At 40.0% G+C, this 16,049-nt stretch overlaps 1 protein-coding gene across 2 annotated transcripts in view; it reads right to left on the minus strand.

Moving 5' to 3' along the window:
• Positions 1-1,777: 1,777 nt before the first annotated feature.
• POLR1D (RNA polymerase I and III subunit D) overlaps positions 1,778-16,049 on the minus strand; it is a 46,350-nt gene continuing 32,078 nt past the window's right edge. For both annotated transcript variants that reach the window (XM_017848481.1, XM_017848482.1), the window contains one exon: positions 1,778-3,492. In XM_017848481.1, coding sequence (XP_017703970.1) covers positions 3,225-3,492 — 268 coding nt within the window. In that variant the 3' untranslated portion in view covers positions 1,778-3,224. The remainder of the gene's footprint in view (positions 3,493-16,049) is intronic.

The following is a 16,049-nucleotide window of genomic DNA, read 5'->3' on the forward strand; positions in this document are numbered from 1 at the left end:
TGGCATGACCTCTAGGAATGATGAATATGTAACTAATTGTAAAAACATGGGCTGGGTGTTGTGGTTCATGCCTGTAATCCCAGCACTTTGGGAGGCCGAGGCAGACAGATCACCTGAGGCCAAGAGTTCAAGACCAGCCTGGCCAACATGGTGAAACCCTGTCTCTACTATAAACACAAAATTAGCCAGGTGTGGTGGCATGTGCCTGTAATCCCAGCTACTCGGGAGGCTGAGGCAGGAGAGTTGCTTGATCCTGGGAGGCAGAGGTTGCAGTGAGCCGAGATCATGCCATTGCACTCTAGCCTGGGCAACAGAGCGAGACTCCATCCCAAAAAATAAATAAATAAATAAAATAAGTGCCATGCTAAGTCACTTGAATAATCAGTGAAAGAATAAATGCTACCGCATAGATCTGAAGCAGATGTGCCCCCCACCCCCACCGCCAACCTCCCAGCAAAAAAAAAAAAAAAAAAAAAAAAAAAAAATCCACAGGGAAATTCAAAACTCCACAGCCATCTTCCAGAATCAGCTCTGAGGAAACGTCCTTTAGTGCTTAGCCTGCTAAGCCCTAAAGTAAAACCCACTGAGATTTATAACATGTGTTTCCAAACAAAAATTTACAAACTGCCTACTCAGAGACCTACTCTAAGTCCCTTGCCCTTCATACATGGGCGATTCAGAAAGACTAGCCACCAATAGGTGACCAGATATGGCTGGGAACCATAGCTTTTTGCTTCTATTTCTTAGAGACTATGTTTTCTAATATGAGGTAAAACAAAAATTTCTGTCAAGTTGCATTTGTGTTTAAGTCTTAATGGTTTCTAGTGGAAGCATGGAACGCAGTTCCTCAAATTTAGGGCTATTTGCACTTCTTTCTCTACCTATTCAAAGTTAAAGAATCATTCCAAACATCTTAGTTTGCAGATGAAAAAAATGCAGTCCAGAAAAGTGACCCAGATAAGGCCTGAAGCTAGCCAGAAGCAGAGGCAGGACTAAGATTCAATTTCTCTAACTTCTATCCCAGGCTTTGTGATCTCTAAATATAGTTACAATGGAGATCAGATAGTAACACAGGCGGATAGGAGCTCTTGGCAGCACCAGTATGTTAACCACAGAAACAGGAGGTGGCTAGTGCATGTATCTCGTGACCAATCCCTCCCTTAACATCTACTGTATACATAGGGAATAAAAATGGGTAATTTTCTCTTGACATTTTTAGACAGGAAATCATGGCTGCTCCTGATAGAAGCCTAAAGATTCTAATAAACTTTTCTGAAATAGAACAGTGCTTTTAAAAGGGAAAATGGTTTTGTAGGCCACTTGTCCTTTAACACAACTTAAAGAAGAAAGGTAAGTATAGTTAGGCTAAAAAGCTTTCCTTAATATGTTCACTTCAGTCATTCCCTTTTAAAGGATAATGAACTTGTCAGTGTGTTATAAATACAGAATGCAAGGCTGGGTGCAGTGGCCCATGCCTGTAATCCCAGTACTTTGGCAGGCTGGGCGGGTCACCTGAGCTCAGGAGTTCGAGACCAGCCTGGGCAACATGGCAAAACCCTCTCTCTACTAAAAATACAAAAATGAGCTGCACATGTTGGTGCACACCTGCAATCCCAGCTACTCAGGAGGCTGAGGCAGGAGAATCGCTTGAACCCAGGAGGCGGAGGTTGCAGTGGGCTGAGATACTGCCATCGCACTACAGCCTGGGGGTAAGAGTGAGACTCTGTCTCAAACAAACAAACAAACAAAAAGAATAAATACAGAATACATACAGAAATGACACAATTCAGCTTTATTTTTACTTAATTACAACAATTTTTAAAAACTCCATGACCTTGTGCTATTTCTAATATTTAAATAAAAAACATTTCAAATTTTGCACAAATAATTTAGGCTAATACATAACTAGATTTGAATAAAGTCAGATGAAGCAATAATTCCTCCTCTGTGTTTGAAAGGAATGAGTGTGGTTACAAAGTCACAGGATGAGTCCCTGGGATCTGGGGTAGGAGAAGGGGTGGATCAAGAATGCTTTGGGTTTGTCACTTCCTAGTAGGCTGAGGGTGTGACACAGCAGCTTGGTGGCAGAGTGGTCTATTCTAGCCTCTAACACCCTAATGCTAACTTTTTGGATTATTTCCCTCTAGCATGTAGAAAGGGCTTTTCTTGGCTGCCAGGAAGTGGGGAACAGGGATGTGGCATGGTGATGATCTGGGGACAGCCAGGCATATGCTCAGACACTGTGGAAAACTGGGGAAGGTGAACAGGGAGACAGAATCTTCATCTTCCTTTTGTTGACTGGGGAGGAGGGTGCTTGGTGACATTTTCCTGAGTATAAAGAAGGAATACAGGTTTGAAAGGTTTGTAACTGCATGTGAAAACAAGTACTGAAAACCAATACTGGGGGAAAAAAGGCATTGTAAACACTTCTATTTAAAATGAAGATTTCTGGAACAATTATACTATATAGTGGTATCACAAGTCTTTAGCTGGTAAAATCTAGCACTGAAACAACTTAATTTTTAACTTGTGAGGGTTCTTTTTAAAGCACCACTTAAGACCTATATATTAAAAAAATTAAATATAGAAAATTCTTCTATCTAATAAATGAGTTTGAGAATGCACAGGAAACAACACAACCCATTTTTAAACTTTTGGTAACTGAAGTGGAGCATTAAATTCAAAACCACTTGGAGGATTCCCACATTGTTCACCTAAGGGAAAACAAATGCAGAGCTATCAAAGAGTTTCTCAATACATTCCCAGACCTTGGAGGGCTACAGCTTTTCATCAATATGGTCACTGGACTGAAGATTTCTAAATTTTAAATTTGATACCCCCAAAAAGTAACATATAGGATTTATAAGTATTTTATTTTTTTGAGAAATGACAAAAAATTGGAACTAGTTTTAACAATCTCTGAAAATTTTAAATTCTAGACATGTTTATTTTGAAACACTTCCAAACAAGATAAACAACAATACATATGTCTACTACACTGCAGAAGTAGCTTAAACTTGCCAAGACATCCTCCTTTGTACTTGTTTCCTCAAGAGTTGCTAGGTCATTTTTTGCCCTTGGCCGGCAGCCTCTTGAAAAACAACAAAGGACCTACTGTCAAAGTCACTCTCAGGTGTTTGCCCTGCCAGCTCATGCCTTCTCCGCACACCGCACCCCTGAAGGAGCACGGAGGCCCGCAGGGCTGGCTGGCCCTGGTTCCAGCCTCACCGCCGGTTGGACCGCTTTTCGTACTTGTCCTGGCTGCTCCGCTTTCGCGGCGGGGAGTAACTGGCAGAACCTCGAGCACGGAAGCTGTGCTTGTAAGGATGGCTTCTGTGTTTCTTCGGGTTTTCTTCTTTCTGGGCCTGGCTCTTCGCTGGTTCCTTATCGCCCTCTTTTTGTTCATGGTCTTGCTCTTTATGAGAGGGCAATGTGTTTTTAATTGTGTTAATTAGAAATCTTTTGTTGGTACTGGCAAGAGGACATTTCATCCTGGGGTGGGGAGAAGAAAAGAAAATGTATCACAAATCAAATGGTTAACTCCAAAGCTGGATCCACCATCGTGATTAGTACCAAAGAATCCTGCTCCCACAGAATCGAGTTTCTGAATTTGTTAGCTTTCCTTGCATGCCACCTAGTGTAAACTCTGAGTACCAGGGGGGAAAAATATCAAGACGATTGGATTTCTTGAGACAGACTGCCTGGAACACTAAACCTTTCTTCCTTCCTGGAACTAAATTTCCTACTGAAGTTCATATGTACAGGTATTGACCACACTGTGAACTAACAGAATCATTTAATATTTTCTTTTGAACTAGTAAGTGCCCTATTTGAGTATAACCTCTTTTGGATTAAATTTATTGCGTCTTGTGTTTTATTACCAGACAGTGAAAACTGTTCCTTTTCCAAGGCAACTAAAAAGTATATTCTGCTGTATCTTAAATACAGAAGCTAAATGATCTACTACAGAATAAAAAAAATTATGTAAAGAGTCCATAAATATGCAATAATCCTTTACTTAAAGTAATTCTTACACCTCTATTTCAGGATGCCAGGCTATGCTCTGTGGAGGGGCACTTTACTCTCCCGCCCTGGTGAATTTCTGTGCAGGATACATTTAAGTACCTTCATGATTCAAGTTCACCTAGGAGAGGCTGCAACCAATGAAATGGCTAATTATTGTGCTTAGATTTACTTATAAACTATTTCAGGTGTTAATAAATCTTCCATTTTCAAAAAGACCCTATACAAATGAGAACTTTCATATTTCTCTTGGCCTTGAGATGTCTGCCATGTGATGGGCTAATTTAGGAGTATGCTGATTCCCCAAATCATGTTATTCAGGGTGGCTGGTATTAAACAAAAATGAATGTAGAATAGCCACCTTTCTATAAAACTTTGATTTACAGAGAACCCCAAACAATACTTCAAAATCAAGCCAACTACATTCCAGCACAGGAACGGTGTGGACTTCACTGTATCGGTGAAGTGGGACAGTCAGGCATCGGCACAGCCTCACTCACAGAGGCCAGACCACCTCAGAAAACCAAAATGACACTGAATCTGGAAGGAGAAGGAAGAAAAACAAGAAAATACCTCCTGCTGCAAATAGGTAGCTCTTGAGCCTAGAAGGACAGAGAAAATATCTGAGAAAAGCCAATGGTTACTCCCAGTGTGCTGTGCCTGGTTAATGGTCAGGCCAGAAAAGTGACAAAGGAATGAACTAGAACAAACAGAAAACCAAATTTAGAAAAGAACAGTGGAGTGCAATAGAAACAGTGGGAACATTCGGAGGTGGTGACAGCTCTGGAGTTTAGAAGCCACAATGAATGAGATGAGGGGCAAAGAAGAAAGGCAATAATAAAGAAAAAACAGTTCTGCAACTACTGTGGGGTATAAACTATAGAGCTTCACGGAGCTTCCAGAAAAGGTACACCAGCATTATGCTGCCTTAGTAGTCTCAAGGTAAAGACATTTCTACCTCCTGGGGGCACGCTGGCATTAGGACACCCTGTGCAGGAAGGCAGGCATGTGATGAGAGGCAAGCCAAGTTCTCCTGCAGGGTCTGACAGGGTCCTACTGAATGCAGGTATTGCTTTGGTGAAGACACCTGAGCCACTGCAGTTGCAAACTCAGCAATGATTCAGAACAGTATTAAATACTGGCATGTTCCAAAACAGCGTAACACAGACAGCCTACAGGAAAAACTACCCTTCATCACAGAAAGTAAAAAGCTTACAGGGCTCATCTTTGGCAATGGTGGTCTGGTGCTTAGTATAGGAGCAAAATCTTTTTTATAGGCAAATGAACTACATATATCTCTTGGATATATAGGGGTAGGAGTAGCTGGTGAAACATGTCCAGCAACAGAAGAATTCTGGGGTCTTTTCACTGAAGTGGGCCATCTCAGTGGTGGTAAACTGGCCAATTCTTCTCTGCATTAAACAAGGAAAGGTACTTTTCCCAGATGTGATGGTAATCCAGGGTCTCAGAACAAAACCTTTGGAAACTACTGGTGAACTCCACTCTATTTTGCTGTTTTCAATGTCAGATCATCTTTAAAACCAAATGCTTCCTCGAGGTGAGCAAAGCCCTGCAACTAACTGCAGCGTTGATGCCAAGAGGCAGAGGGGACTGCACCTATCTTCCAACTGCTAGCGTAACCCACTGACTCAACATAGTGACCCAAAGAGTTAGCGAGAGAATGAGATGGTTTTATAGACTAATTCCACAAGAAAACTGGCATTTACATCTCTTTTGACATCAGAGATGCAGTTTTTTAATGTTGGTTATGCCTGGAATTCTATTCTAGGTGAAAAGTCAAGGTGGCTTGAGGAGATCTTGGTTTACTGGGGTGGGGTGGAGGTGCAGTTTGAAAGTCAGACATCTCCCAGGCATGCCAGTACACATTTTCGAAGTGATGACAAGTGCTCATTCACACTCTACTAATAAATAGGGCAGGGCAATGACATACAGTAGTTGCAAGCAGATGTGAAGGTACATATAGTAAATAATTTTGTGTAAAGAAATTCCAAAATCTGCATAGAATAGATCCAAGTGGAAGGACAGAGACATCAAAACCAAGGTCTGAGGGAATCAGTGGGGAGAGCTTCCCTGGCCTTTAGGGTAGAAATTAATTTTGCTGAATCTCACAGTCAGTTTTCATTGCTAAGAAATCATACTACATGAGACAGTGGCTGGGCACACATGCTCTGGAATCACACTGTCTTAACAGACTGGATTTTGGGCATATTATGTAATCTCCCTGCTGCCTCTTAGCTGTTAAGTGGGAATAATAATGGCGACTATCTTAAAGAGTTGCATGCAGATCAAATGAATGAGAACATGTAAAGTACTCAGAACAATGCCTGACACATAAAAGCACTTGGTTAATTTCAGCTTTGGTTCACAACCTACTATTTAATTAACTGTGTGATCACAAGCAAGTTACTTAAATATTCTTTGCATTCATTTCCCCCACTTGCAAAATGGGAATAACAGACATATCTACCTTATAAAGTTATTGTGAGGATTTATTGAGATAATGCATATGGCATTTAGCATGGTATCTAGCATACAGCAAACTGCAACAAATGTTACCTACAGGTCCACAATTTCTTATCCCTAATTCCAAAATTTAAAAACCTATTAAAACCAAGTTACTTTTATGACACCAAAATTTGTTTGGCAGCAAAACTTGATCTGACCAGACTTTGGGCTATTTATATAGTCTTTATCCCGTTTAATATAAACATTCATGTTTTGCTGAAGAAATGATACCATGTTGAACAAGTACAGGGTAGTGGTGGTGGGGGATCTAGTACATGCTATTTGTGCTGTAATACCTTTCTAAAATGTAAAAATATCTAAAATTAGAGACTTATTTGGATACAAAGGTTTTAGAAAAAGGATGGTGGACCTATATTATTTTACTCTCTCTTCATGAGAAAGGGTACACATAGCTCTCAAATAGGTTAATACATCCGGAATTTTTCCAAGATGGCAACTCAAGATATCCCAAAGCATCAAATCACCTGTGATAATAAGTTAATCAAGAACAGAGTAGAATCTCTATGAAAGAAAAGATTAAGAAAAAAGTAAGCCATCATTGAAAGTTAATGAGACATTTTACATAAGTATCCAAAAAAAGGGTTAAAATTTAAGTTTTGGTACCTAAAATGGTTAGATTTGTATTTGTAGAAGTTTCCGATTCCAGGCTATCTCAATTCTCCATTGCTACATGGATCAAGAGGCTACTACACACTACCTTTGAGCTTATCATTTGTATTTCCAACTGTTCCACAAACCCTCTAGGCCTCTGTCCTCAGATGCAAAACTAAAGGTTGAAGTGGGTAGGTGATCTCTAGAGTCCCTTCCAGTTTTAGGATCCTCTGCTCATGCTCTGTACTTTAACTCTTTAGAAAAGTTCTCTCTTCTCATTCATCACATTAGGAAATTATTTCTTACTGCCATTTCCCGCCTCCCCTGATCCCCCGCAGTATTTGAGATGACATGATAAACTGGCATTAGACACTCCACTATTCCTGGCTTTTCTTGTATCAGCTTTAGGGTAACCATCTGAGCCCTGAAATTGAGCATAAGATCACAGGCCACGGCTGTCTGCTGTGTCTGCACCGTCTGTTACTGTCTATGCCCCAAAGGTGTGCTGGGGGAAGCACTGGAGGAGGCCACAGGACAGGGCAGCTGCTTTCCCATCTTAGCTCCGACCTGCAGGGTGACTTTCTCACCCTGGGTAGTTATTTTTATATTTAGTTTATTTTTGTTTCCAGAAAGTTATGCTAGCTCACATGATAAGAGCCAGATTTAAGGTGCTAACAACATAAATGGATATAAACCCTAAATATCATGAGACCAGTTAAATCTGCTTTGGAAAGTACCCATGACACACTGTCAGATTTGAGCTCTGGCATTCTATCTGGGTTAAACTTTAAAAGGAAAGCAATTTCCTTCACTTTGAAACCTGTGGGCTCAGAAGCTATGATGAAGGGTTCCACATGCTTCAAGAATCTGCCACTGGAGAGACGAAGACTGACTGGGGCTAGGATTACAAGCTTTTCATCTTTTTTGTCTCTCTTGCGGAAGGATAGAGGTAGTAGTATCTAACTTTCCACAGATTTAGACCTGCTACCTTTTGTTTCTAAAATATTTCCTGAATAGGACCTATCTGAGAGTGACACAGGATCACTAGCCGACGGTACACTGAAAACACAATTACCTTGTTGCCTCATTTCATCTCCACAGCTGTCATCCAAAAGGAAAGAAAAGAAAAAAGGTAAAGCGCCTATCCACATCCCAAGCTAGTAAGATGTGGAGCCAGATTGGAACCAGGGAGTCTGGAATAGGGCAGAAGAAGTGGAGCAGAGAAAGGTTCTCTGCAGTCTAACCAGATGGCCAATTAACAGAGCCGTCAAGAAAGAAACCGCAGGTGAAAAGCTTGTCAGCACACTGTGGCTGAGGCTCCTCATCCAGGACAGGCACGAAGCAGCCGATGCACACACAGTGACAGGTCTGCTAAGAACAGCTGGCCACTCAGGAGCCCAGGAGAGTCACCAACACGGCCAAGGACAAAGGTGGAGAGTCCCTTAAACACGCCTGACTCTGAGATGTGTGAAATCGAACAGGTAGTGGGAAATAAGAATTATTTTTATGGTTAGGGAATAGACACCTTGGAGTCATGGAAGCAAGGTTCCATGCAGTGCACTTCAATTTGTTCTTTTATTCTATGGACAAATCCATTCTCATACTAGCAAATAGCGTATCTTCCATTCTGTACATGTCTTTGCACTCACATGGATGCAGGTCTGGAATAATGCCTCTAGAAAGACTGAAGCAGAGGCCTAACTCCATTCCCAACTCTCCATGAAACAAGGGGAATATTTTTTATCTTGATGCTGTGGTTGATTACAAGTCGTTTTGTTGTTTAATGCTGCCACAACTACCATAACCACCCCTGGTGCTACAGTTTATAATTTGGCAATCAAATGCCTCAGCATGTGGCCACCTGAAAAATGCTTTTTATGGTGTTATAATCCCTATTAGTAAACTGTTAACCCTTAATTACTCTGTGTACAACAGTCCTGAGGCTCACAGTGGGTGTTCAATGACTGTCTTCAACACTGTACCTAAAAGTAATCAAAAATCATTGACATATGTGTTTGTCTGTATATGTGTGTATGTGTATGTATATATGTGTATATATATATATGAGATATGCAAAGCATTATGCTAAGCTCTGTAGCAAAGATATATACCAAGCTATCTGTTTATGTGTCTCTGTCTTTGGAGACTACCAAGAGGAGCAGAAGGTAGGGGAAGTCGAAGTTCAGAAGCAGATATGTGAATAGTAGCACACTGAGACAGTTTGCAAGGCTATAATCCTCAGCCTCCAGCTCCTTCAGCAACGCAAATCATTTACATAGATATGTGCTCTAACAGTAACACATTCAGGGCTCTCTCATTCACTTTCATAACTGGATATGAAAGGAATGTGGGAAGCAGGGGCAGTAAGCATTGGCACTTCGGCATGTTATCAGACAATAATCCACAGAGAGAAGTGATGCCATGCAAGGAGTGTTAAGTGACGGATAGGAAAGCCAACTTATAGTCCCATCAGCGATTCACTAGCCAGGGCTTTAGGAAAGCTCTTTGGGTCTCATGTTCTATATGTATAAAGGCTTTGGGTCTCTGTGGCCTGAAAATATTGCCAAGAGCCTCCTCCATGAATCGTCTGAGATGTGAGCCCTTGCTCCGCTCGTCATTGTTCTAGCACAGTCAGCGTGGCTGCCACACTGTGATCGCCTGCTTGTTTCTGTATCCACCGGTGGATTAAAAACTTTAAGGCCAGGAGAGTGAGTCTTCTTTACTGCTGTCCATGATTGGCCTCTTAACATACCTACTGGTGCCCTGTGAGTACTTACATAAATAAGTAAACACATGTCTGGATAAAGGCTGGATAAATTATTTGCTTTCCAATAATCAACAGTTGATGACATAAACTGGAAGAACAAGATGGGTGACTTCCTTCCATATCTCTAGATTGACTCTCAATCCAAACAGAAAAGCATAAAAAAAAAAAGTCATTCTCCTTAAAACAATTGGGTTAAGATAACTCAAGAATCATTTTCTCTCAATTCAATCTTTAGGACTCATTTTGCCAAAATATAAGTTTTTCCACGTATAAGGCTGAAGTTCCACAGGCACTAGACTCAGAAATTATACTGGGCAGTAGATAAGCTAAAGTGAATGTGGCCAGAATAAAAACAGCTTTGTAGACAATGAAGCTGGACAAATTTCTGAAATTTATGCTTATAAATTCCTTTATGTTGACTAAAAGGAAGTCATATAGCCAGTATTTCAGCTTCTCCTAAAGCATCTGTCAATAACAGCTTCTAAAGAGACTCTTTTACTGAAATACATCCAAGGAAGAATACAGCACCAAATGGTCTCTTGCTTTATAAAATAAAAATGGCATCCCACTTGCATTTTCTTTAGCTCAGCAATCTCTTTCTGGCACCTGCTCAACCATCTATTTCTTATGGAATATCCAAAATGAAAAAATAGTACTACCCACTCTAGTTCTATTTTAAATTTTAAAGCAAATAAAAGGTCTTCTAGATACTTAGAAAAAAACAGACCATGGGGCCACTAGCGAACAACAGATAACTACTCTTTTAAGAACTGTCCAAGAAGGTCCACTCCACAGCGATGGGTCTTGGCACTCTTGTGGCTAAACAACTGGCCAGGCTACCTAAGTGCTATTTCAGCACAGAGGAGCTGTCTGCCCCTGGCCGAGGTGTAGGATTGTTCTGGATTCTGCAGAGCAGGCTGGTATCATTATTTTTAATTTTAAAAAGGGATTAGTAAACTGTTTTTCAAATTTGTGTGAGCTTTAGAATCAGCTGGGTATCTCTTTAAAACTCCAAAGCCCAGGCCACACCCTAAGCTCATAATCACTGATAGTAGGGCAGAGGCATCAGTATTGTTTGAAGGTTTCCAGGTGATTTCAAATGTGCAGATACATTTGAGAACTAATGACTAGTGGTTAAAAGTTTCTCACATACACTTATTTAAATAAATGGAAGAGCAGATGGAGGGCAGGTCCCCTTTGTCCCAGCACCAGTGAGTAGAAGCAAGCCATGGTTGTCATGGGTCCAGACCTCCTTTCATAGCCCATATCTGTTTGGGTGTGCTCAACTGCTAGACTGGACTCTGGCTAGGAAAAAATAGTTGCCCCTGGAATAGGCACGTACCCAGAGATTCCTGCTTCCAGAGCAACACAGATCAAGAGTCAAAATGTAAACATTACGAGAGAGAGAGAGAGAGAGAGAGAAAGAGAAAGAGAGAAAGAGAGAGAGAGAGAGAGAGAGAGAGAGAGAGAGAGAGAGAAAGCAGACAGACTTTATTTTTAATGAAGTGAAGTCTTCTATGGGATTGACTTGCTCAACTGTTCAGAGCAGTGCTTCCCAAACTTGGTAAGATCTTCTGGTAAGCTTAAAATACAAAACAAAACAAACAAAAAATCTGTAGGACCAATCTTAGACTTCTCTATCAGAATGCCCTGGAGTGAAGCAGGGAAGGAGATCTGTATTTTTTATTTTTATTTTTTTGAGATGGAGTCTTGCTCTGTTGCCCAGGCTGGAGTGCAGTGGTGCAATCTTGGCTCACTGCAACCTCTGCCTCCTGGGTTCAAGTGATTCTTCTGCCTCAGCCTCCTGAGTAGCTGGGACCACAGGTACATGCCACCACGCTCAGCTGATTTTTTGTATTTTAGTAGAGATGGGGTTTCACTGTGTTGCCCAGGCTGGTCTTGAACTCCTGAGCTCGGGCAATCCACCTGCCTCGGCTTCCCAAAGTGCTAGGATTACTGGCCTGAGCCACCGCGCCTGGCTGGAGATCTGCATCTTAAAAAACCTCTCCAGATTATCTTCTCATTAAAAAAACTATTAAAAAGTGATCAATAGAACACATATTTGTTATATACTACTGTAACAGAGTCCCTGGTAGAGGATCACAATGGATAGCATTCCCCGCCTCTCGTGCTCCCCTTAGTGCTCACTGTTAGCAGGCCTAATTTCTCACAGACCTTTATGCGTTACAGGGTCCCATGGCCTTCCCTGACCTGGCCAATAGAGGATTACACACAGTGATCCAAACTCGATTTTTCACATACATAGTAGATATTTTCTCACAAGGATTCATATAGTGCTGACCAATTCTTTTTAGTGACTATAAAATATTCAACAGTAGGATGTACCATAGTTTATTTAAGCATTTTCCTGTCTTTGGACATTTGGACTGCTTCCACTTTTTTTACTATCAAAATGTGCTACAATAATTCTGTACTTAGGTCTGCGCACATTTATTAAGTTCTATGAAAGAGGGATTACCAGGAGCAGAGATCCTGGGTAAAGGGGCACAGAGAACTGTGACTCAACATTTTACCCAGGGCCCTGCACAGAGAAAACCACACCACTGCCTGAAGCACAACACTGCGCCCCTTTCCACATCCCTTCGTCTCCACTGGATTACTTGCCTTTTTCATTTCTGCCAATCTAATGGGTGAAATTTAAGTGCTATTTAAGAGGAATGTAAATACCTATGCATGCGCTCCCACTCCCATTAGATTATAAATTCCAAGACAGCAGGAATCTTTTGTCATTCTGTTTACAGATACATGAGTGTTAAAATAGTGCCTAGCTCTGCTAAGTACTCAATAAATGTCTGTTAGTATGTTTACTTATGGACATTTGTAGTTTTGATATATACACAGACACAGACACACACACACACACACACACACAGATTTGGTTTTCTTTTTATAAACTGATTTGTAGAAGCTTTTTCAATATTGAGTATTAGTCCTTTGTCTGTTACATATGGCAAATAATTTCAACCAGTCTACCACTTGTCTTTTTACAAGTTAACTTTTCATATGGTACATTTTTCTATGTAGAAGTTTACTATTATTATGACACTGTTGAACCTGCCATTGTCTCATTCATAGCTTCGAGGTTTTGTGCCTGGCTAAGGGAGATTTCTACCTTATCCTTGCCAATATTATAAAAATATTATCCTGTATTTTCTTCTATAAGATTCATATTTTATATGTTTAGTTTTTAATTTTCATTATTACAGATGAATAGTCAATTGTATTAGCACCACTTACTAAATAATCCACCCTTTCTCCACCAGTATGAACAATGACCTTTTTCCACAGTTAGTTCATATACATATGTGGGTCTCCGTTCTTTTTTCATTTTCTTTCCTTCTCCGCTCCCTTCCTTCCTCCCCACTCTCTTCCCCCCGGTCTCTATTCTGATTCTCTATTCTCTCTCTGATGTCTTTAGTCTTAAACTAATCTCATAGGAATTACTATACATTTACAGACTATTATATCTGGGCATGCAATACTGTCATCTCATTCCTCCCAAAAATATCTTAGCTGAAAAACTGCACCTTTATAATGGAGAGATCTGGTAGTCACCAGCTTTATCAAGGGCAACCTGACATTAAGTCCTCCTGACCTGTTGTAATGAAGACGTATAAAAACATCACCTATGTAAGTCCTTCCTGTGAAACAAGTTTAACCTGAATCTAATCAAGAAAACATAATCAGGCAAATCCAGAATGTGGAACATTTTTGCCTGGATCCTGAATCTGCATCCCAAACAAAAAGCAACCACTATAAAAGACATTTTTGGGATGTTAGATGATGATATGAAATTATACATTAATTTCATTCATTGGTAATTACAATGTGATTATGTATGAGAATGTCTTTGAGATCTGCATGCTGAAGAATTTAGGGCTGAAGTATCAACTTGCCTACAATTAATTTTCACATGGTTCAGCCAAAAATTATGTTTGTGTATTACATGTAAATATATCACACAATCATAATCACACAATTTCCTTTTTTCTCAGTATGTTTTCTACTGGGCTATTGACTGTATAAGCAAGGAATTGATTTTGAATGTTTATCTTGTGCTGAACCACTATGCGTAGACATCCTATCTTCAACAAATGACCCTTTGTCTCCTTTTTTCTCCTCCTAGTTATTTTCCTTGTGTTGCTGTATTTGCTTGCTGGCACTTATCTAAAGCAGCAGTTCTCAACGTGTGACCCGTGAACCTGAGAGTCCTCCAGACTCATGAGGCAATCTACAAAGTCAAAGCTATTTCTCTAGTCTTGATATAATTTGCTTTTCTCCAGAAGGCTGACATTTGCACTGATGGTGCAAAAGCAACAAGTAAAACAGTGGCAAGAATCAAGGCAGTGATGAAAAACTGTACCAGTGGTCACTGTACTCTTTACCACCATGCATTAAAAATGGCCAGTTTTGAGACTGTCCTTGATTAAACAGCATGAATTATTAATTCTGTTAAATGTTGACCCTTGAGCATTGGTCTTTTTAATAATGTATGTGTATAAACGGGACATACATACAAAGCACTTCTGCTACTTGAGATTATGATGGATGCCTCCAGGAAAAGTCCTTGTGTGACTGAGTGGCAAAGTGAACTAGCTGGCTATTCAGACGTGGGTGAGCCTGTCACTTCAAGGAAAACAACTCACAGTATTCATTGCCAATATGCAATTGGAGCTTCTAGATGAAAGAAAATTAGAATTTTGGTAAACTGTGAACTTGACAGGTTCCCTTGACACTTAAAAAAGACTTATCTGATGAGATTAGTGATGATATTTACAAATGTGATTTTAAAAATATTCTATAATGACAGGTGTCAACATTTGGAAGCTTCATAACTCAGTGAACGAGTATTTTCCAGATGACCAATGATGATGTTACAAAATCAAGAATAAGTAGAAGATTCAGCCAAGGTACAAAGATATTATATAAAGGGCTTTTACTGTAAAAGAATAAGAAAAGTACACATTATTAAAAAGAATATTAAGAAACTACTATTTGTTGAAATTACTTGCAAAGTTCTGATGTAGTATCAAAGAAGAATAGCTACAATTTTCTGAAAAAGTTATTGAAATACTTCTTCCTTTTGAAAATACATATCTTTGTAAGGTAGTATTTTCTACAGATACTTCAGCCAAAATAACATATTACAACAGATTGAATTCAGAAGCAGATATAAGAACCCAGATGTCTTCTATAAGCCAGACATCAAGGAGGTTTCCAAAATTATTGTACTCAATATATTTTGTTTTGCAAATATAGTTATTTTCATATGTTATTTATCTTAACATGTATTAGATTTGTTATTTAAAAATGAGTAAATACTTAAAAATTGCTCAACTTTAATTTTAAACATTGGTATTGATATATATAACCCACATAAACAAAAGCTCTTTGAGGTTCTCAATAACGTAAGAGTCCAAGTATCCTAAGATGTTTGAGAACCACCGTTCCAAAACAATTGAGATAACGAAATAACAATGCCAGCAGGAATTCTTGTCATGCAGACTCATGGGAAAGTGTAAGTTTCACATCTTAGTTTTCCCCGGGATCCACCTCTTACAATCTGGAGTATCTTACTTTGCCTGGCATCCTTTATTTACTCCCTTTTCAACATGCTTTTCCATACACCTGGGAAGAAGCTGCTAGTTGTCCCTCAATATCTGCTCTTCCTTTTTTTCTGTAGTCAAAGAACCCCAGATACTTATCTGCCACACAACTGCCTATGAAAAAAAGATGAAATTTCTGTCCTTGCAGCTAGATGTAGACATCAGAATAAATTCTGGCCAATGGGATACATGGAGAAATGGTACATATAGCCCGGGTGTGGTGGCTCATGCCTGTAATCCCAGCACTTTGAGAGGGCAAGGTGGGCGATCACTAGGTCAGGAGTTCAAGACCAGTCTGGCCAAGATGGTGAAACCCTGTCTCTACTAAAAAATATATAAACATTAGCTGGGCGTGATGGTGGGCGCCTGTAATCCCAGCTACTCAGGAGGCTGAGGCAGAGAATTGCTTGAACCCAGAAGGCAGACGGTTGCAGTGAGCTGAGATCTGGCAACAGATCAAGACACTGTCTCAAGGCAAAAAAAAAAAAAAAAAA

This window comes from Rhinopithecus bieti, unplaced genomic scaffold, assembly GCF_001698545.2.
Source record: "Rhinopithecus bieti isolate Rb0 unplaced genomic scaffold, ASM169854v2 scaffold_28547, whole genome shotgun sequence".
Taxonomy (NCBI): domain Eukaryota; kingdom Metazoa; phylum Chordata; class Mammalia; order Primates; family Cercopithecidae; genus Rhinopithecus; species Rhinopithecus bieti.